Source organism: Enoplosus armatus, chromosome 6 (assembly GCF_043641665.1).
Source record: "Enoplosus armatus isolate fEnoArm2 chromosome 6, fEnoArm2.hap1, whole genome shotgun sequence".
Classification (NCBI taxonomy): domain Eukaryota; kingdom Metazoa; phylum Chordata; class Actinopteri; order Centrarchiformes; family Enoplosidae; genus Enoplosus; species Enoplosus armatus.
In genome coordinates, this window is record NC_092185.1 from 25315242 (window position 1) to 25334367 (window position 19126).

General features: G+C 43.7%; 1 protein-coding gene across 1 annotated transcript; it reads right to left on the reverse strand.

Moving 5' to 3' along the window:
* Positions 1–1555: 1555 nt before the first annotated feature.
* kiaa0513 (KIAA0513 ortholog) lies at positions 1556–13928 on the reverse strand. The gene is made up of 12 exons (XM_070907697.1): positions 13425–13928; positions 11959–12058; positions 11441–11514; positions 9990–10060; positions 9333–9540; positions 9194–9234; positions 8435–8507; positions 7201–7278; positions 6776–6805; positions 3672–3752; positions 2572–2666; positions 1556–2245 (listed from the first exon to the last, which is right to left on the reverse strand). The coding sequence occupies exons 1-12, from the start codon at positions 13826–13828 to the stop codon at positions 2196–2198; spliced, it is 1305 nt and encodes a 434-aa protein (XP_070763798.1). The 5' UTR covers positions 13829–13928; the 3' UTR covers positions 1556–2195.
* Between the last annotated feature and the right edge of the window lie 5198 nt (positions 13929–19126).

Below are 19126 nucleotides of genomic sequence, written 5' to 3' on the forward strand. Positions count from 1 at the left end.
ATGCTCACCTGAGATAGCTCCAGCTACATTAGCTACAGCGAGTTCACGCTCTTTCTTTTTGGTTTTGAGCTCATCTACCACAACGGCGCGCTTGTAAGCAGTTTGCTGGTTAGCTGCTTGCGGCTAAACGTAATGAATGCTAAAATGTTAGCACGGGACCTCAAAACTCACCTCGCCACCACATGAGTTAATCGACAGCAAAATCCCAGAAAGCTTAACGCACTACTTTAATTACACATTTCACTTAGTTGATCATTTGCAGTCAATACGGTTAAAAAGGTGTTTTCATCCAGGCAACAAAACCACTGTCAACAGGTCACGACAGATATGCAAGGTGGCGCCGGCCACGCGCAACAAAATATAAAAAGGCATCGGTGGAACATTATTCGGAGGAAGGTGAGAATGTAGAGATGTTGAGACTAAATGTAGTGCAAATCAAAGTGCAAATATACAGGTGAATATTTCAACCGAGCCAGAAGCGTGTACAGGCGTTAAAGCTGCGACATCGTCAAAGGTCAAGTCAGAAAAAAAAGAATTTACATTTACATGGGAGATTGTTGAACAGCACTATATATGCAAACACTGACCACGTCAAACAGAGGTGCGACATATGGGGGGGGGGGGGGGCACTTTAGGATCATAACAAGAGTTTAGACATTTATGTTCCTCATGGACACAACGGTCACGATGCACTATTACTGTTCACACATTTGTACAATAATAACCCCACAGTTCACTAATGGCGACACACGATCTATGTACAGTATTCACAAAAAGGACTTCATCGGCACAACAGATTCAAACGGATTATCAATCTGAAATGGGGCTCAACCTGCCAGAAGGTTAGGGCGTTCAAATGTAGACAACCATACTTCATTATTTAATAAGCTTTTTTTTTTTTGGGGGGGGGGGGGGGGGGATCTCTCACCGAGAAGTGCTTTGGACGACGATGCAATGCTACCCCACAGTGGTAGGATGAAGTAATACAATTAGGGAACGTCGCTTCACAGTTCAGTCACTCGTTTTACGTTTGCTTGATAACTCTGGACATGCAGATAAACGCACATGCAGCAGGATAGCAAAGAGCCCATGACACCCCCAATGAAAATAAACTACGCATTAGGTCCATCACCGAAACAGACAGACGGCAACAGAATGGGATTTTGCTTATCTAGCAGGGAATGAGGAAAAAGGGTGATCTCTGCAGGCTCTGCTTTAGCGTTTAGCTCGGGCCATCGAGGGTAGCATTGGAGGATATGAGACAAGGACATTAACTTTCACGGAAAGGCACTTCAGATGGACGGGGAGTCTCTAATGTTCCCTCGGTTATGATAAAGTTTCTAATTAAGAAAAAAATGAAAAAAGAAAAAGGTTGTAAACGTGCGCCAGACTAAAAGTGGCCAGATTGAAATAGGCCGTAATATTTCGGTGAGCAAGCGCTCGGAAAGGAAGACTCGTTTAATGTGAAGCCGGCGGTTAGCTTGGCTCGGCATGAAAGAGTGGAAGCGGGGGGGGGGGGGGGGGGGGGGGGTCTTGAAATGTCAAACTGTTTCTTTAAGAGAAGGCATACAGGGACATTGTTTCTGCCATTCGAAATGCCAGCGACCGGCACATATGTTACATGCTTTTTTTTTGTGTTACAGAAAGCACGGACGAGATTAAAACGCCTATGAGTTATCATTGCCATGTACTATTCTACCCGAGTCTGGTTTGAACTGGATGTAGACGTTAATGTCAAATGCAAGGAGGCAGGACGATACTGTTGCACTAACGTGTAAGAAATAGGGGTCGCCAAGGAAACACAGAATAAAACAGCATTAGAGGATACATGATCCAAGAGGTGTCTTGACAACATACTGAGGCTATTTAGGCTTTATACTGGATTGTTTCACTTCATGCTTTCAGTCCTCGTGAGGAGGCGTTGTAAATATTAATTATCTGCCCCCAGCTGATGGTGTTGTATTCACTGCTGACGTGGGACAGGGTGCGGAGAAGCTCTACCAAGTTGGATAAACAGGGTTTCGCTACAACGACGGCACAGCTCAGCACAGCAGGTTGGTTTTCCAGCGACGTCACCACACAAATGCAACGCGAGTCAAGCGGAGAGAGAGTTGACGTTGAGTTGAAAATAAAATTGCTGCTGTGTGTGTGTGTGTGTGTGTGTGTGTGTGCTGTCAGTCGGTCATCCTCAAAACTCACTCTGCCGCCATTTTCTCAATGTGGTCACTCAGCAACTTGTACTGTTCTGCAAAGGGATAAAACACACACACACACACACAGAGATATTTGTTTTAAAGCTGCATTAGGGTTATTTTGATGTCAATTTCCACCTGGTATGAACATGTCGTGTGTGTGTGTGTGTGTGTGTGTGTGTGTGTATGCACTACTAGGAGGCGTCTACACATCTGCATGTGTGGAAATGGTTGGACAGTGATTGAACAGCGCTCCCCTGTGGAGAACCTGCAGCTTGCACAACGCTAGTGAGTCAGTTCATGAGTTGTGGCTTGTGGCTTGTGAGTTACAACCTAACGCTGTCAGGTGCTTCACATCTACAGTAATTCAGTGCTTTACCTTCATTCAGGTTCCCAATGACCGCCTGCTTCTTCAGGAAGTCGTTGCAGAGCTTCTTACTGAGCCCGAACGCCAGCATGTTGTGAGTGAACGTCCTGAAAACACACATAGCACCAAACTCACCTCAGCACGAATGGGAATTGCTGCAAACACACCATATATTCTGTATATACCATTCACAAAAAAAACCTTGATATTGCAATATATCGTATCAAAAGAAACGCACTTTTATGTTTATATTCTGCTTCCTCATGACAGAATCGGACCCCCACCCTATTCACGTGTGTGTCTAGACTCATAATGCATTTGAATTGAATAAGTACTATTCTAATATTTTATAAATAAGATCAATAAGTATCCATCTTAAATCGCCAACCCGGCCAGCTCTCCATGCCATTTTACTCTCTTGCAGCATGCTCTTCTATCGCCCCACAGCATGTCATTTTTTTTCTGTTACTTTTTTATCTAACCTTTCTGTCCAAAATGTACATGGTTCAAAGGATAAGTCCATATTTAAGAATGTTTTTATTTAAAGCTACAGTAGGCAATGTTATTGAATTATAACTGGTTGAAATAACTCATTTTGACCACTGCATGTGTCACTAACAATATCTGATTGAAAGGAGCCCTTCAATGAGATATTCTTAGTGACATGCAATGGTCAAAATGAGTTATTTAAAACAAAAATTATAACACAATAATGTTTACTTTAAGGTCATTGGTGGCAGTCCCCGTTAGACTACACCCTGCCCAACGAAGTGCACTTTTTCTATGATGGGGAATTGGTCATTTTCTTTTTTTCAAAATACAGCAGAATCAGATAATGGTTAACTGTTATCTACAGATGGAAAATAAAACAAGCATGCCGTTGCTCCATCTGTACATAAAGTGTATGTCATGTTGTTGCTATTTGTGGGAGCAGTAACTTGTCTTACCACTAGGGGGCCTCCCCTAAGCGTGGCTGCATTTGTAATATTTGCCTCTCATTCATCCCTTTCACACACACAAACGCACACACACACACACAGTCACACAGCCGCTGAGCAGCCAAACGCCTTTAGGGGCCTCGTCGGTAGACAACACAGTGGCGGCTTCCTCACCCCAGCTGCCCAAAGGCGATGTTCTCATCGATTTTGGAGCTGTCGTCCCTCTCCTCCTGAGTCATGTGACACCACTTCTCCCTGCAGCACAGAAACAGCCAGAGTCAGGCTTTCATTCCAAAGTCTCCGTTTGACCTTCAGTCTGCTCTACAGACACAGCCCAGGGGTGGGTGTCGACAAAAAAACCCCCAAAACAGATCACCCTGTTTAATGCCATGCTTTTGCAGCGATCCCACAGACCACTGGTCTCGCATATATGTGAAGTGTTTGTCACTAGTTTGTGAGCTTTTTTTTTTTTTTTTTTTTTGAGGGTTAAAAACCAGCTCCACCAAATCACCTTAAAAAAAAAAAAAAAAAAAAGCCATGACATCCATCCCTGTAACTGCTCATTTTGTGATGGAACGCACAAAAGAGAGATTCCATTGCACATGAAACGCGTCAAAAACAACATCAAAAAGGGGCATACTGACAGGCACATGTAGCAAAGTAACAAATGATGCGTTCAAAAAGAATCGTCGCCGTTAACAAGCAGATGCAAAGCGTTGATTTGCGCTGTGCATTCGTGTAAAATATGGATTCAGTAACCCGGAAAAAGTCACGAGGCTTGTCAAAATAAACTGCTGCGCTGTATGTTTGCCACATATCGCTGGGGACAGTTCTGATATTACTGAAGTCCTTCCATTTGCCGCCCTTGAACATGAACACAAATGCACGCTACCTATTGTGATACTACATATTACATATGATATTACATATCGGGAGGATGCGGATTCTGTACGATACCGCTAAAAGCCACCGTACACGTGCTACTGCAGGCCTATGACAACATGTACTATGACAACACAGTAAAAAAACAAACAAACACACACATATTCATGAAATCATAAAGTAAGAATAACCAGCATCACCTTTTATTTTAACTTCAACGAGCGAATCTCATCTAATGCAACTTGTTTGTTTATCCCACTTTATCCTTTATCTGCATTTTCTGCTTTTATTTGTTTTTAACTAGAATGCTTCACAGAATGCTCTTTCGTGTCTTTTGTGTCTGTTGTCGTGATAATTATGTCGGTTTTGTCATTCCAGTCCGCTCAGCCCTGCCCCCAGGTGGACCATAATGAAAGCGCTCTGTAACATAAGTAAAAGAAGGGGGTCACTTTTGACTATTTTGTCGAAAAAAAAAAAAGGAAAACTTAACAAACAAAACAAAATTTGAATATTTTAGAATGCTGTGTTGACAAAGAACATTAACTTCAATATAGTTAAAACATTTGCTCCACTACGGATCCTCTGTGGATATGACGCCACATTAACAACAGTATATTTGGTAAGGTGTTGGCAGGAATGAAAAAAACAAAACACATCTCCAAACTTCAAAATGGACCGAAAATGCAATGCAATACGTCAGCAATTGTTTTAAGGTGGAAATGTATATTTACGGCATTTACAGTTCTCAGTTGAAACATGGAGGCGTGCAAAGGGGAACATGCTGACGGGGGGGGGGGGGGGGGGGGGGGGGGGGAGAAAAAAAGAAAATATCCCGTGCATGGCGATGAATGGTGTGAACATGCAGTGAGCTGCGAAGAGGCAGAGAACACCTCTCTCCGACCGCCTCCGTCTTCTGCTCTGGATATAAATACCAGCCCAGACATTACACAACCTCTGTCTGCACATTCAGGATATTAACTGTGGGGCTGCGATGCTTTTACTCATCAGAGGTGGGCACAAAAAAAGGCATTTCGACAGCGGCGCGACGGAAGGCCTCGGTGAACCACGTCGCACCGTGAGACGGCCACAACAACATACCAACAGAAGCCAAATAAAGAAAGATGGGGGAGGGGAAAAAAAAAAAAAAAAAAGCACAGAAATATCAACAGGGTACACTCCAAAAAAAAAAAACTATTGTTCAAACACAGTAATCACACACATACACACATAGTAATCCAATTATAATTACAAGTAGACCACTTCTAATTTATAATTCTAGTGATTAAGCAGATTATATCTTTTAATTTATACACAACACAGTCTCACACCAGACTCCTGGCATCCAGTCTGGAGATTTACCGTTAGAGACTATCCTATCGCTGTTCACTAGAGTGCATCTGACCGACTGCAAATTAGACCCAGGGCAGAGCTCCCAGACCTTGAGCATCACACCCTCTACCACACCAAGCTGCTCTCAACCCCCCCCCCACCCCCACCCCTCTGTAATCAAGTGTATTTCTGTCATCTATCAGATCTCTCAATCTCTCCCTCAGCTTTTTATGCTTTTCACTACCTTTCAAAACGGTCCTTCTGTTTGTGGTTTTTTTTTTTAGTGATGAGGAGAATATGTCTTGCTGGAGGTCATCCATCTTGGCCACTCCGGTCTATTCTAATAAATGAATACATTCTACGCATTACGAAACCCAAAGTGCAAAAATACGAATGGACACACAATTAGATTAGCTAATTAACACTTCTGTTTCCTTATTCTGCCTTTAAACGGTGACTTAACGATTGAATGTTAAAATGGAATCGCCTAAATACATTTTAAGGCTTTTCATTTGTTATATTCCGTCTTGCGATTCATTTGTTTCCCGCTCTAACATTCACAGACGAACGGTTCTATTTTGGTTTTTGAACTGGGGATGTTTATATAGACATGATTTTCAGAATAAAAGCTCTGCTGTGTCCCCTCTTCCTCTTAAGTATTAGTTAATTCCGGTATTTAATCCTGCGTCTTATCTTTTTTTTTATTTATTTTTTTACTTATTTTGGGGTCTAAATGACAAATAGGTAGAAAAAGTTTTGGAACTGGTCCAGTAGATCACCTCAGCCGGCGGCTGCGAACTGGCTGCAATGGCCCCAAAATATATAAAAATAGGGCCCTTTAAGTATGCTAATGAGTTAGCGGTTAACTGTTTGTCAGCTTTATATATATATACAATACCTATCTTTTTAGCTAGCTCTCTGTCCCCTTCAGATTTAGCCAACATTTCAAAACTGTTCCACTGGACCCCCATGATGGTGCCACAACTGCAAAAGCCTCGATACATATCGGCCCTTTCTCTTAGTTTGTCTCGTTCTTTTTCGGGCAGCGGACAAATAGAAGGACAGACCTTTCGTATTTCTCTTCATCCTGCGTTCCTCTGCCCAGCAGCAAGGCAACAAGGAGACAAAGGGTTAAAGTCAACGTGCAGAAAGAGGGACAACAACAACAACAACAACAACAACAACAGCTTGCAGACCGGAAGAGAAGAGAATAGCAGGTGTGGAGCATCAGAAGATCATCAGCAGTAGTGGTGGTGGTGGTTTAGGCGGGAGCATACTGAACAGCACTGGGAGATCTGTCTTAAGACACAGCTCTTTGCTGAAGCCAAGAGCACATCAGTACGGGGTCTCCAACCTTTATTTAAACGTCATCAGACAGATACAGTGACACGGGAGCTCACACAGAACAGCAGCCCACTTATGTTTTAAAAAGACTAATCCTTGCGGCTGTGTAACATATCACGTAAACACATTGTTTCGTTCACCTGCTCACCTTGTGGTCGGCGATCGTTTCTTCCTCTCACAATGGACGGCATCAAAAAACGCAGCGTTCCAAAATCTTAGTGCGTGCCTGACAAGAGAGAACGGACGACACGTTACGGGTTTCCTGCCTGACCGTTTGTAGCAAATGACAACTGGTGGTTGCGAAGAATGAAATCATAATATAATATAATCTGCCTGCTCAAACTTTCTCCAGGCAAAACATGGAAGGCACACGGTCACTAAGCTGCGATATGATTCATGCTGCAATTCTGTGACGCATGCATAACGTGGCCAGTCGTTTGTATAACATCTAATCAAATCACACTCCACTTCAGCGGTTCCCAACACGAGGATGTCCTGAAGATAAATCTGAAGGGCCACGACATGATTCAAAGGAGGTAAGAAAGAAAGTGTATATTTCTGTTACACAGATTCTTCTTTCATTTCTTTTTTTTTTTTTCCTCTTGTGAAATACTTGATACTTTTACCCTATAAACCCCTTAACAACTGCTCTAGTTAAAAGGAGTAATACGACGAAAAGCGATTACATTGGATTCCAAAGTGTCTGCATCTGTATGCTAAGAGTGTTCTAGACAATCTCTCAAGAGTTGATGGAGAGCCATCGATAGCCAGATGGAGTGTCTGGTGGATGTGTAAATATGCTAACACGTTGATAGCCACATGAACTTAAAATGGGTTAGCCCTGACCTTAACCCTGACCCCTTATGTCAGTGTTGTGTTCACAGCTAGCTTCTGCTGTAAGTTAGCATCGCCCTGGTTCCCTTTCCATTGGATTTTGGATTATTGCAGAAAATAATCTTTGCGGCAAACAAACGTTTATGATACTAAAGCATAAGCATCAATGGAATCGCCAGAAGTTGACGACGTCACCACCACTGAGCTTCACTTTTAAGAGAATATAGATAGATATAGATATATAGATAGATAGATAGATACAACAATGTATAAACACAACAATGCTGTAAAGGCGGACTAGTGAGTAGATGACTCTCTTAATGTCCGTGACAACCAACCTCATTTAGCCACAACCGCCTTTTTTAAGACATGTAAAAGCTTCTGGGGTATCTATATTTTATGCCGTAGAACAAAACGTTGAACTCTCTTAAGCTCGTGTTAACCATAGACCTTATTTCAGGCATCTAACCATTCAAAAAAACCCACCGACTTCGAGACGAGGGAACCGGAAGTGTAAAAATGCTAACTCATTTAGCAACTCAACTTACCAGATGGGTTGCTGCTTCAGGTGGGTGTACAGGTACACCTTTTCTCCTCTCTTTCCCTCTGGAGCCTCAGACACTGTGATGGAACAAGAAACATGACGACACGATACATTTATAAATCACGTTTCATAAGAACTAAAGCTGGGGCTCAGACTGCAGGAGATTTATAATCCTCCTCGATTTTGAAATCGGGTTGCGCATAAAGAGAATTTTCACAGGTGTCGAGCCAGAGGGAGAGAAATGCACCACCTCACGTGATCTCACGTGATCTCACAACTTGCCGTAGTGATGCTTTGCAGGGAGAAAAAAACAAACAAAATGGTCCTCAAAATGGTTGAGGAGATGCGGCCAACAGTAGTTTGCTAGCTAACGTTAGCCTCAAAGGCTAGAATATTTCCCGTTGCTTGGTGACCCCACCAGCTGCTCCGGGACTCGTCTGGACTGGTGTCTCTCGTCTCATTGGCTCTTCTGGTCCCTCTCGGAAAGTACTGACGGGATGATCCAGATTTTTACTTGTAAATATCAAACACGTTGGAACTTATCTGGGCAGCCTCAACGAGTCTGCGAGCAGGTCCAGAGGTTTAAGACTGGATCTGCAAAACCCTCACATTACCTGATAACCTCGGCCGAACACTGGCATCAACCAAGGTCCCAGACCAGATTTCGGCCCCAAAGCTCCAATAGTATGAGCTCGGCTTAAAAGAGCAGTGGAGCAGGTGAAAGAAATTGCAGTTTTCTACTGTAATGTTTGGTGCACTATACCTGGCGATGTGGGCTTTGTCTCGACTGGGCTTTCGCCGTCCCTGGAAATGAGAATGCAGCAGAAAAAAACGAGTAAGGAACGAGACTACACACGAAGACTGTGTTTATGAATTCAAAAGCAGGAGATGCCTTTGCTCACTCAGGTTTGGGAGCCATGGAGCTCCGCAGCTTGCTCTCCAGACCTCCAAAGAAGCCTTTGACGTCGGTCTTAGATGTGTTCTTAAGGAGGCGCTCGGCGGCACCCTTCTTCTCAGACAGCCAGGAGTTGGCCTTGTTGAGGTACGAGTCCAGAGCAGCTGGAGGACCACCGCGATCCAGCAGCTCTGAGGGAGACGGCTGGGACTTCCCTGAACAAGAGGAGAGCATATATTTAAATTTATATATTTCAAAGCCCCACAAGGTAAATGTGTCTTTTTGACTAGATGGTCCCTGTGGTGTCCTTAGTCTAAGGCATCACAGTGTACAGATTACAAATTGTACAGTTGACAGACATCACCTTGATGGGGGGGAAAAAAAAAAAGGGGGCCTCTCTGAAATTTGAAGAACCAATTAGCTTCATCTTAGCCAGCTGCAACTCAGCGAGCTGGAGATGACAACAATAATTAGTCCATCGGCTTCGGATGGATCCCTCATAGACTTCTAGCCTCGCGAGACAAAGAACTGTAAAAATGCACAGCTGCTCTTCCTTTTGAATCAGGTTTCTTTTGCGGTTTGTGGTTTTCAAGGAGACCACTATGCAAAGTTGCCAACAGCGCACTGACTGTAAAACTGCGACAGAGATGGGAATAGACCTTACCACTGTAGTAGTATGTGAAGCACATAGTCATGAGGTTTTTGGCCGGGCTGTAGTCATCCATCTGGTAACATCTGCAAACACACAATATCTTTAGAGCAGACGCTGTCATGACCTCGCTGCTAGAATGGGAGTAATTCACTGGAGCGTTTCCACTAAAAAAAAAAAAAAAGGATAAGTGGGTGATATTCTCATGTTTTTCTTATTGTAAACAAATCCCATGAAAAGACCCTGACCCACAATGATAATTGATCCTACTAACAATTGTTGTCTGTTTATCCAAAGTGTGTGACTTCTGGAATATAGAGATAAACAGCGGCCTTTTATTTTTGTTTTCACCAACTTGATTTTGGTATGAGGGAAAGCGGGCTACTAAACTCTTTAATCTACTTTAATCTACAAGAGGAGTCGGGGTGAGCTGTAAGGACATACACAGTTTTGGATCCTACAGACGCGTTTCCGTCAGCTGGGCTGAGTCTCCCCTGTGGGTGCGGCAGTTCTGGTGAAAGGCTCTGCTGGAGATCATACAGACCAAATCATTTCCGTATGTTTAAACCCAGTTTAGAATTGTTGGGCAGTGTACAAACAAACAGCTGATCTGTCATGTAATATTCGCTATATCATTATCTATTCAACAAACATGCTCCAATCACCTAAATGTGGCATAAACTCTAAACACCTCAAGCGACTGTAAAACACTTTTCGCATTATTGTGGAAGTTTTGTTGAATACTGTCACTTCCATCCAGCTTTTCTAATTAGGTCCTTTAAAAATGCTTTGAAGGAAACATGGCTTTGTGTTTCCCCATGGCAAATTAACTTTTGGAAGAAAAAAAAACCCCCATCAAGCATCCTTTTACATTAATTAACCGTCTTGAACCACTTGTTGGTTACATTAGGTGAGCCTACACAACGGTTTTAGAACAAGCTATTTAAAATTAATGTATGTGCAGCGGATCGAGAGGTGACGTAACATGCAAGTGCGTGAAATATGTGAAGATTAATTGGCACTCCTTCGCCAGCCGCGAATCGTTTTGGATGAGCAGCCGTCGAAATGAACTGCTGTATGGAGTAAAATGAACAGAGAACAACAGAAAATTAAATCGTCAATCACTATTGTTTCTCTGACAACTAATCGCCGACTCAAACGTCATGATTGTGACAGTCCCGCTCACTAAAGCGTCAAATGTTTATTCATTCGCCGCTGAAATGAGCCCCTTTAATAATGCACCATTTCCTCCTGTTTGGGTAATGTTTGCTAAAAACTACTAAAAGAAACGTTTTAAGGGCTTGGGGCTCGGGTGCCACAGACAGGGTAGAAAAGTCAGAAAGTTTGGAGAAATGTTCATCTTTTCATGGGAACTGCTGACAATAACAACTTCATAGATTGTCACAGGCCTTATCCCTTTACAGTCTAATAAATGCAATGAGACAATTACATTGTGTTAGACTTACTCAAACAGCACAACTGCAAAAGACTGCACCAGTCTATAGAAGGTGGCTTCACTCACACATTTAGAGTGGCAGCGCTGAGAACACAGTATGCCAGAGAGAGAGAGAGTTAGAAGCTTGTTCAGGAAAGCCTGGTATAAAAGACACATGATTGAGGACTTCCTTACTTATTTCATGAGATATTTTGGTTTGATTTCCTGCCTGTGTAGCTAATCTGATGTACTTGTATTCATTAAAAAAACGGGACAGTTCATCCAAAACATGATCTACTCATCACTATGTCTGTCAAAACTCATGTTACTGTCAAACACACAAGGAAAAAGGAAAAATGGACTTCAACCAAAACAAGGAAATGAGGTGATGTTGTTTACAGCTTGACAGCCACTTGCTAATCCATAAATATCCGGTCATTTTTAGATCTCTTGGATTTAGACTCAACTCCAATATTGTCGTTATTGTCCCCTTAAAAAGGTCACGTATGACGTCTGACTAGTTACCGTCCATCAGTTCCCCATATTCACCTGTGCACTGACGTATTTGGCAAACCACTCCCTGCCTTTGCCGTTCTCTCCGCTGCACAGCTCTCCAAAACGAGCCTTCTCTTCCTGGTCAAAGTCCTCCCTGTGAAAACATTGGTCCACAAACTCATTACAGCACTCATTTACAGACCCTGTGAAAAGACACACTGCCAGGCTGACGGCTAATGCTAACAACAATGAAGAATGACGAGAAGACCTTGAATATTTTGTTACCTTTGGACAAAGCTAAGCTAGTTGTTTCCATGTTTCTAATATTTGTGCTAAGCTAAGCTAGCCGCCCGCTGGCTGTAGCTTAATGTTTGGCACACTGGCATGAGAGTAGTATTGATCTTCTCATTTAAAGGTTCTACATGGAGTTTTCAGAAAGAAACTAGCTTACTGTTTGCAAGATACATCAGCTAACGCTACGAAGCAACCAACGCCAGATAACAACACCAGTAGCCCCCGCCATTTCAGCTGGGAGATGTGCGCAAGTGGCGAATTCGCTACGCTCCACAAGCTCTCTTAGCTTTTTTTAGTCTAAATAAATAAACTCACAAAATGTGACACCTACTTTCCTTATTAAACAGAAAAATAAAACTGCATTGAAAGCTAAGTTTAGCCGGCTAGCTGTAACTTCTCTACGCTGCATGGCTCCGCCGTTGGTTGCTTTGTATAGTTAGCTGTTAGAGTGATTTGCAAATGGAAAGCTGGCCAATTTAACAGCCAGGTTAGCCCTGGGAGTCTGAATGAATTAGCTGACGTTACTCACTCAAGACAGTATTTTGCTACGTTAGCGAGCTAGCAATTTGCCCGTGTTAGCAAGCAAGCTAAGTGGACTTTGTGTTGGGCTCTGTGATTTGGCGGGTGCCAGTCGTTAGTTGACTGTAGCGGACTGAGCTGAGCAAGGAGCTGGAGAGAGGCTAAGCACTCGGGAGCGACCGTAATGTCACCTCCACTGGAGTCCTTTACATAGAAATCAGTCCACGGGCTGTTATAGGCAACTGAGAAAATCGGGGAGGGTCTCATATTTTTATGCGACGGTACACTCCGTTCACACATTTGTAATAAAAAGCAATAAATTGTTGCATATTGTTACATATAGGACCTTTAACTCTCAGCAAGAAAGTGAATATTTCCAAAAATATCGAACTATTCCTTGAAGGACGAACGTGGAACTTTTTCTCTACAGAGTGATAAACTAAAGAACCTGGCTGGTGAGCTAGAGGTCACAGTGAAATGATGATAAGTTTGTAGAAAATTGTGAAGGATCGGTGTATCACCCGCCTCCCAAATTATTGTGATTTTCTTTTTAGTATATATACAAATGACATGAACTATACATGCTCCTTTGAGTTTCCCCCGAATAAACAAAGGGTAGAGAAACAAAAACAAGCTGCTAGGTAAAGAAAGAAAAGAATGATCTTAAATAAAAAAAAGTCAGTGTATCCCTTTAAGTTATTCCTTACTTTCCGTGAAACACCTTCTCCACGTAAGCCTTCATGAACCGCCTCCTCTCCACCGCTTCAGCGTCAACGTCCTCTCCACTGTGCGCGGACGAAGATGATGACCTCCTGAGCTCCCACATGTGAGAGGGCGGGTCCATGTCGTTCTCGCTGTCTGCTGACTCTGTAGCGTCGCTGTCATTGTCTCCTTCTTCTTGGTGGTGGTGGTGGTGGTGGTGGTGAGAGCTGGGCCTGGTTGGCGCCATGGGCTCTGGCAGTGAGGGCTGCTGGTGGACTCCCGGGGAAGATGCCGTTTCTGGGGAGAAAATGTCTGTATGGCTTTGGTGTTGGCCTCCATCTACACTAAGAGCTGTGGCCTGTGAGGGCAGGTCAAAGTCTATTAGGTTGTCCACTGCTACGCCCTCCATGTTGGAAATAAAATTCTTTCCTTTTAGCTCTGGAACAGTTTTTAGAGTGAGCTATTCGGCGCTCTGCAGGAACATGATGGTGGTCACAGATGTGGGTACTAGTTGAGGGTTTCAATTGAGGTCACTGTCATTATTGGGATTTTGATTTTGCAGACCCCCCCCCCTCCCCCTCCCACCGCCTGCGGGTGCTGACATGAAGTGAACTCACGAACCCAATGCATCTGGGAACAAAGAAAGGAAAAAATTAGCATTGTGACCATCATTTACAATCAATAAAAAAATGCACTAGGCTCCAAGCAGCATGCTAACATGCTCCCAATGACAATGCTTACATGCTGATGTTTGGCAGCTATAATGTTTACAATGTTTGCCATTTTCGTTTAGTGCGTTCACTGCTAATAATGTGCAGCTGAGGCTGATGGGAACGTCATTAGTTTGGGACAAATTTAAATTGCGAACCGAAGATTACATGTCAGGAAATCACCAATTATTACAAGTCATCCGGGGGAGAACATGAATGTCAATTCATCCGATATATGTCCAGGTATTTCAGTCAGTTTAAATTCTCTCAGGGGTTAATTACTTGTATCTGAATTTGAACAAGCGTGGGACCTGAGTCAACAAAGAGACAGGAGGCACATGGGCATACAAAGGCAGTAAACCCTTTTGACAACCTCTTCAGCACACACAATGTAAATGGGCAGGGTGTGAAAATGCATGTGAGGGGATTTCCTGTGGTTGCTGATCAGTATAGACGTTCACCTTTAAAGAATGTTAGCTGAGCAGAGCAGGTTTCGTGGTGTGAAAATTCAAAAATAACAAAACTTCCTGCTAGGAGATACTCGTGTGTTTCCTTGATCAGAGGTTGGTAGAAAGAGACCTCCAGCAGCCCCGTTCCTTTCTTACAAAAAGGAAAAGGGAAATTAATTCCATTTTGAGCAAGAACTGCACCTTCTGGGTGTGAACAGGACGTTGCAGTTCATTAGCGGTTCCCTTTGCTTGTATTTATGAAATCTCTGACTAGTTCCTTTTTATTCATAAGTCAGCGTTTGCGTCGTGCAAATAATGGGAAGTTGAAATGATTGATTGAAAAACCACAAAAGGCAAGAAACTCAAATCTTAAACCTCTGGTGTCTGGCGTCTGTGTTCAAACAGTTTCCCACAATCAGAAAGTGTCTGCACATCGTGTTGTGTAACTCAGATAGGACTGGTCTGATTTTACATATATGGCAGTCGTGGCACAGTATCTTACTGCCGACTCCCACTCAGGACTTCCCAGGACACTTCACCCTGGCCTCACATGCTCTGAGGCACAAAACAGCAACAGCTGCTCGTCTCACACACACACACACACACACACACACACACACACACACACACACACACACACACACCCTGTACCCTTTCCTTGGGGCTAATCTGCTGTAGATCACCGATCACAGAGCACCTTTTGGTTCTCTGACCGAACAAACACCGCTATTACATTGTTAGCCTAAACGCACATACACACAAGCTAGGCAAGGAGCCCCTTGGGCCTACTGTATGTTTGGGCTGCAGCTCTGAAGACGAGGTGGTTATATAACGCAGTATTTAGTGAGTAAGACCCAGGGTGACACAGAAATATGAGACAGAATTGTCTCATAGACTTAGTGAAAGAGACTCGGTTTTTGGTTTTGAGGTACATCAACTTCTCAGTATGAACACTTAAATAGCCCTTAGTTAAATCATTATGTCCTAAAAGCTGTAAAACATTAGCTAACGACTTTTTACTTTACAATGAAGAGGCAAGCTGAGCATACGGCCCACAGTTCATCAGTCTTACTGGCGATGCTAGAGGTGTGAAACCCGTCACCCGTCACGTCTTTCCCCTCACAGCTTTTATCTGGGAGGCCAGCAGCAGGGCCCCTCAGTCAGTCACGATTTCCTGCTGAGGATGGATGGCAGTGGTACAATCACCTGCCGACCGGTGACGCCATTTGGCCTGATTAATGTGGCCTGTCCTCCTGTCCTGCCACGGCCACAGCACGCACGCACACGCACACACGCACACACACACACACACACACACTGGGGGACTCGGTAAATCAGCGTTCCTTCACCCAGACAGCAAAGGCTGCAGTATTTCTGCTTCCATGAGCAAGAAGGTGAGCCCCCACACAGCAACCGCAAGCCCCCGCACAAACACTAGCCCTTGAGGTAATGTACGCAGACCGCGGCGCTTCTATCATTACAGAAGAGAGAGGACAGAGAGGATCTGTGCAGCACAACAGCATCACAAGACTCTTTTCTCACTTTCAGTTGCACGCTGCACTTAGCATGATTCACACATGGAAGCCAGCGCCACGTTATGCAATGTGCAGCCTCTCCCACCCCCAGGAAATATTATTCAGCACACTCATCCGCAGAAACATCAGTTAAGCAAGAAATGAGCTGACTCGCTGTTACCCCTCAACACTTGCGGTGTTTCACGGTTCATCTGTCTCAGTCACCTTAACTTTATAAGCAATATGCAGCACATGCAGAGCAATTACTCCGCTTTTTTCTTCCGGGTCAAAGACGGTATATTATAGAATATAAATTCAGCATGTGGGCAAGGCAATGTTTCACACAGGACTTTGCGAGACTACAGTGGGCATGCTCCCCGGAATAACATTTTGCACATTTTAAAGTTAAATGCATCAATCTGGTGCACATAGAGAACAAAACTCAGAGGCTAGATCTATGAAGAACAATGTTGTGTCCTCAGAATGCCTTGGTGTCTCGGATGCATGAGATCTTTTATGTTATCATGAGAAGTGTGAAAATATTTTCAGTTCATAATGAAACTGTGGCGGGCCGCTATGTTCTAGGTAATTAGTGGGAAACACGGGGGCAAGGTATTTTCAAAGTCCTCTTCTGAGGCCACTAGTCCTTTACCCAAAGCGCTCTCTCAAGCACTGCTGAACAAAGCTCAGTCTGATGGAAGGTAGGAACCAATACCCAACTAGGGACTTACCCATACCCACAATGCTTTGGCTTCCTTGTGTAACTTGAGAGGGTACGTTGCTCAGTATCTTATTATTGTGTCTACTGGGGCGTCTCAGTCGCCAAAACAAAGGCAGTGAGTACATTCTTTGTCTCGCCACTTTTGATACTTTGGATGAATACGTTCAAAGAGCTGGAAAAGTTATTGTATTGTGCCTAAACCAAGAACGGGTCCTTTCAGTCCCAAACTGATCCTGCCGAGGTGTATCAGTGACTTTTACAGGCAGCAGAAAGTGACGTGAAGTGTTTTAGGTGCAGGAATTTCATATCTTGAATGGACTCTGTTGGCCCCGGCCCCTTATAGAGGAGGAACAAGATTGGACCATATCAGGCCCCTGGTTACAGGCATTAACAGGGGCAGTAATAACTTTTATCAGCAACAAGTAGGGACTACTGCTCTGTGTGACTTACAGCAATAATAAAGTTTTACAATACAGCCTGAAAGCCAGAAATCCCACCACCTAGCCAAGCAACCATTGATTTACTGTCGCTTATAATACGGTTACTTTGTTTTATGGAGCCAAATACCTTTCGAATTCCACATTTATAGCTCAGTTTGGGCACCGCAGTGCCGGAGCGCGACGGCTGAACTGCACGACCTCACATCACAAGCTACAATAGATGTGTGACAAGCAGAAGTGGCTGATGGCAGATAAGTTAGGCGCAGAACCTCGGCTGAGGTTGGCCAGCGTACCGGCTGAGGGGACTTGCACTTACAGATGTAATCTGCTCACCACAGGCAACACACCAAACACAGCTACACGAAATCTGTTTTCAGAGGACACGCTAGGATTTATGGGGACAGAAAAAAACAGTAGCACAAGACAGCTGCACCTTATCCGCCACATCTACCATGCGACTGCAACAACGTGTTTCTTACATTAAGAGTGCAAAACTGAAACTACCAGGGTTTGGTTTTAATAGTTAATCTTCCCACTGCAGACACGCATATTCAGTGACAGCACAGACAGGTCAGAGAGGAGTACTCTCTTGTTTCATTTGAACCCCATGTCTCTCTGTTGTTGCTCTCCCACCACAATCTAATATGTAACACAGCAGAGCAGTCGAGACAGAATACCATGCCTGTGCAACCCATGCTCATATGGAAGCTAATAAATACTTCAAGTCTTTCCTCCATCTTTCAAGATCTGAGTGGAACATGCATGACATAGCAGCTAAATAAACCCTACAAATCCATGGTGAAAAGAGCGATGGATGCCACAAAACCAGGGAGGAAGTTCTCCTCCATGTGCACTTCCAGATAACACCAAACACAGACTCTATCTAGAAAGAACTGGTGCTCCATGTAATATCTATTTTCGGGCTGGCCTTTCCTTTAACCGTCATGCGGCTATGAAAGACCTCTAGACTGATGGAATGAGAAAAGTAGTGTGAATGCAGATTTTAAACATGTAGCATGGGGACTTGATCAATATAGAAATCATGACTCTAAACATTTGTACATATTTAATAAGCTACATTTCTAGCTCCTGTGTGTGCAGTGTTCACTGTCTATAGTTATTAAGTACTCATTATGTGCTGCTTTATTTAGGGCTATGTGTTATCTGCCATCTGCTTGTGTACCTGCTACTCTGCCACGAATGGAGAGAACGCCACGCCAGACTCCATTAAAACATTCGATAAACAGGCTGGCCTTTGCTTTAACTTGAAAGGCCTTTGACTTGATTGTTGGTGCAAATCACAGAGGAGGTATTCTCCAATGCGGCATACCTAACAGTACTACAGAGCCGCACTTCTGTTGTAAAATGTTAATATCCTTCGGCGCAACTTTGCCACGACCGACCACGGTGCAGGGTCGATTTATGTTGGAAGCTTGTTCAATTTACATGTGGGCGAACTACAAAAGTTGACATTTCCCACAAATACAACGTGCTTCGTTGATGGTTCATTCGCCGAATATAAATGTGGACAAAAAGCTTTGTGTCATGTTTCACCTCCTATATATATCTTTGTCAATAAGCAAGGTCACCTTATATTGCAGTCTTACTGAATGAGGTTTGGTTTACGCCGTCTCCCTAGGCGACGGCCAGAATCTACCGCGGATGAATTCATAAATGAATAGTTAAAAACCATACGAAAGAAAACAGGTGCTCGGACTCCCACGGCGCAGACCACAGCTTGTCGTTTAAACACGAATGCTGACCGTTGAGTTGAAGTTGCTGGACTGGGCGCACTTGACAGCTGAGATAGGAAGCAGCACTGAATAAACACCGCAAAAGGCTGACGTTTCCTGTAACGTTGCTCGCTGGCATT

Excerpts from the sequence above, each read along its gene's own strand:
- kiaa0513 (XM_070907697.1), bottom strand. The coding sequence starts at position 13,828 with ATGGAGGGCGTAGCAGTGGACAACCTAATAGACTTTGACCTGCCCTCA. Across the intron at positions 10,061-11,440 it reads TTTGCAGTTGTGCTGTTTGA|ATGTTACCAGATGGATGACT; the intron begins GTAAGTCTAACA and ends GTGTGTTTGCAG. Across the intron at positions 2,246-2,571 it reads CATTGGGAACCTGAATGAAG|AACAGTACAAGTTGCTGAGT; the intron begins GTAAAGCACTGA and ends ATCCCTTTGCAG.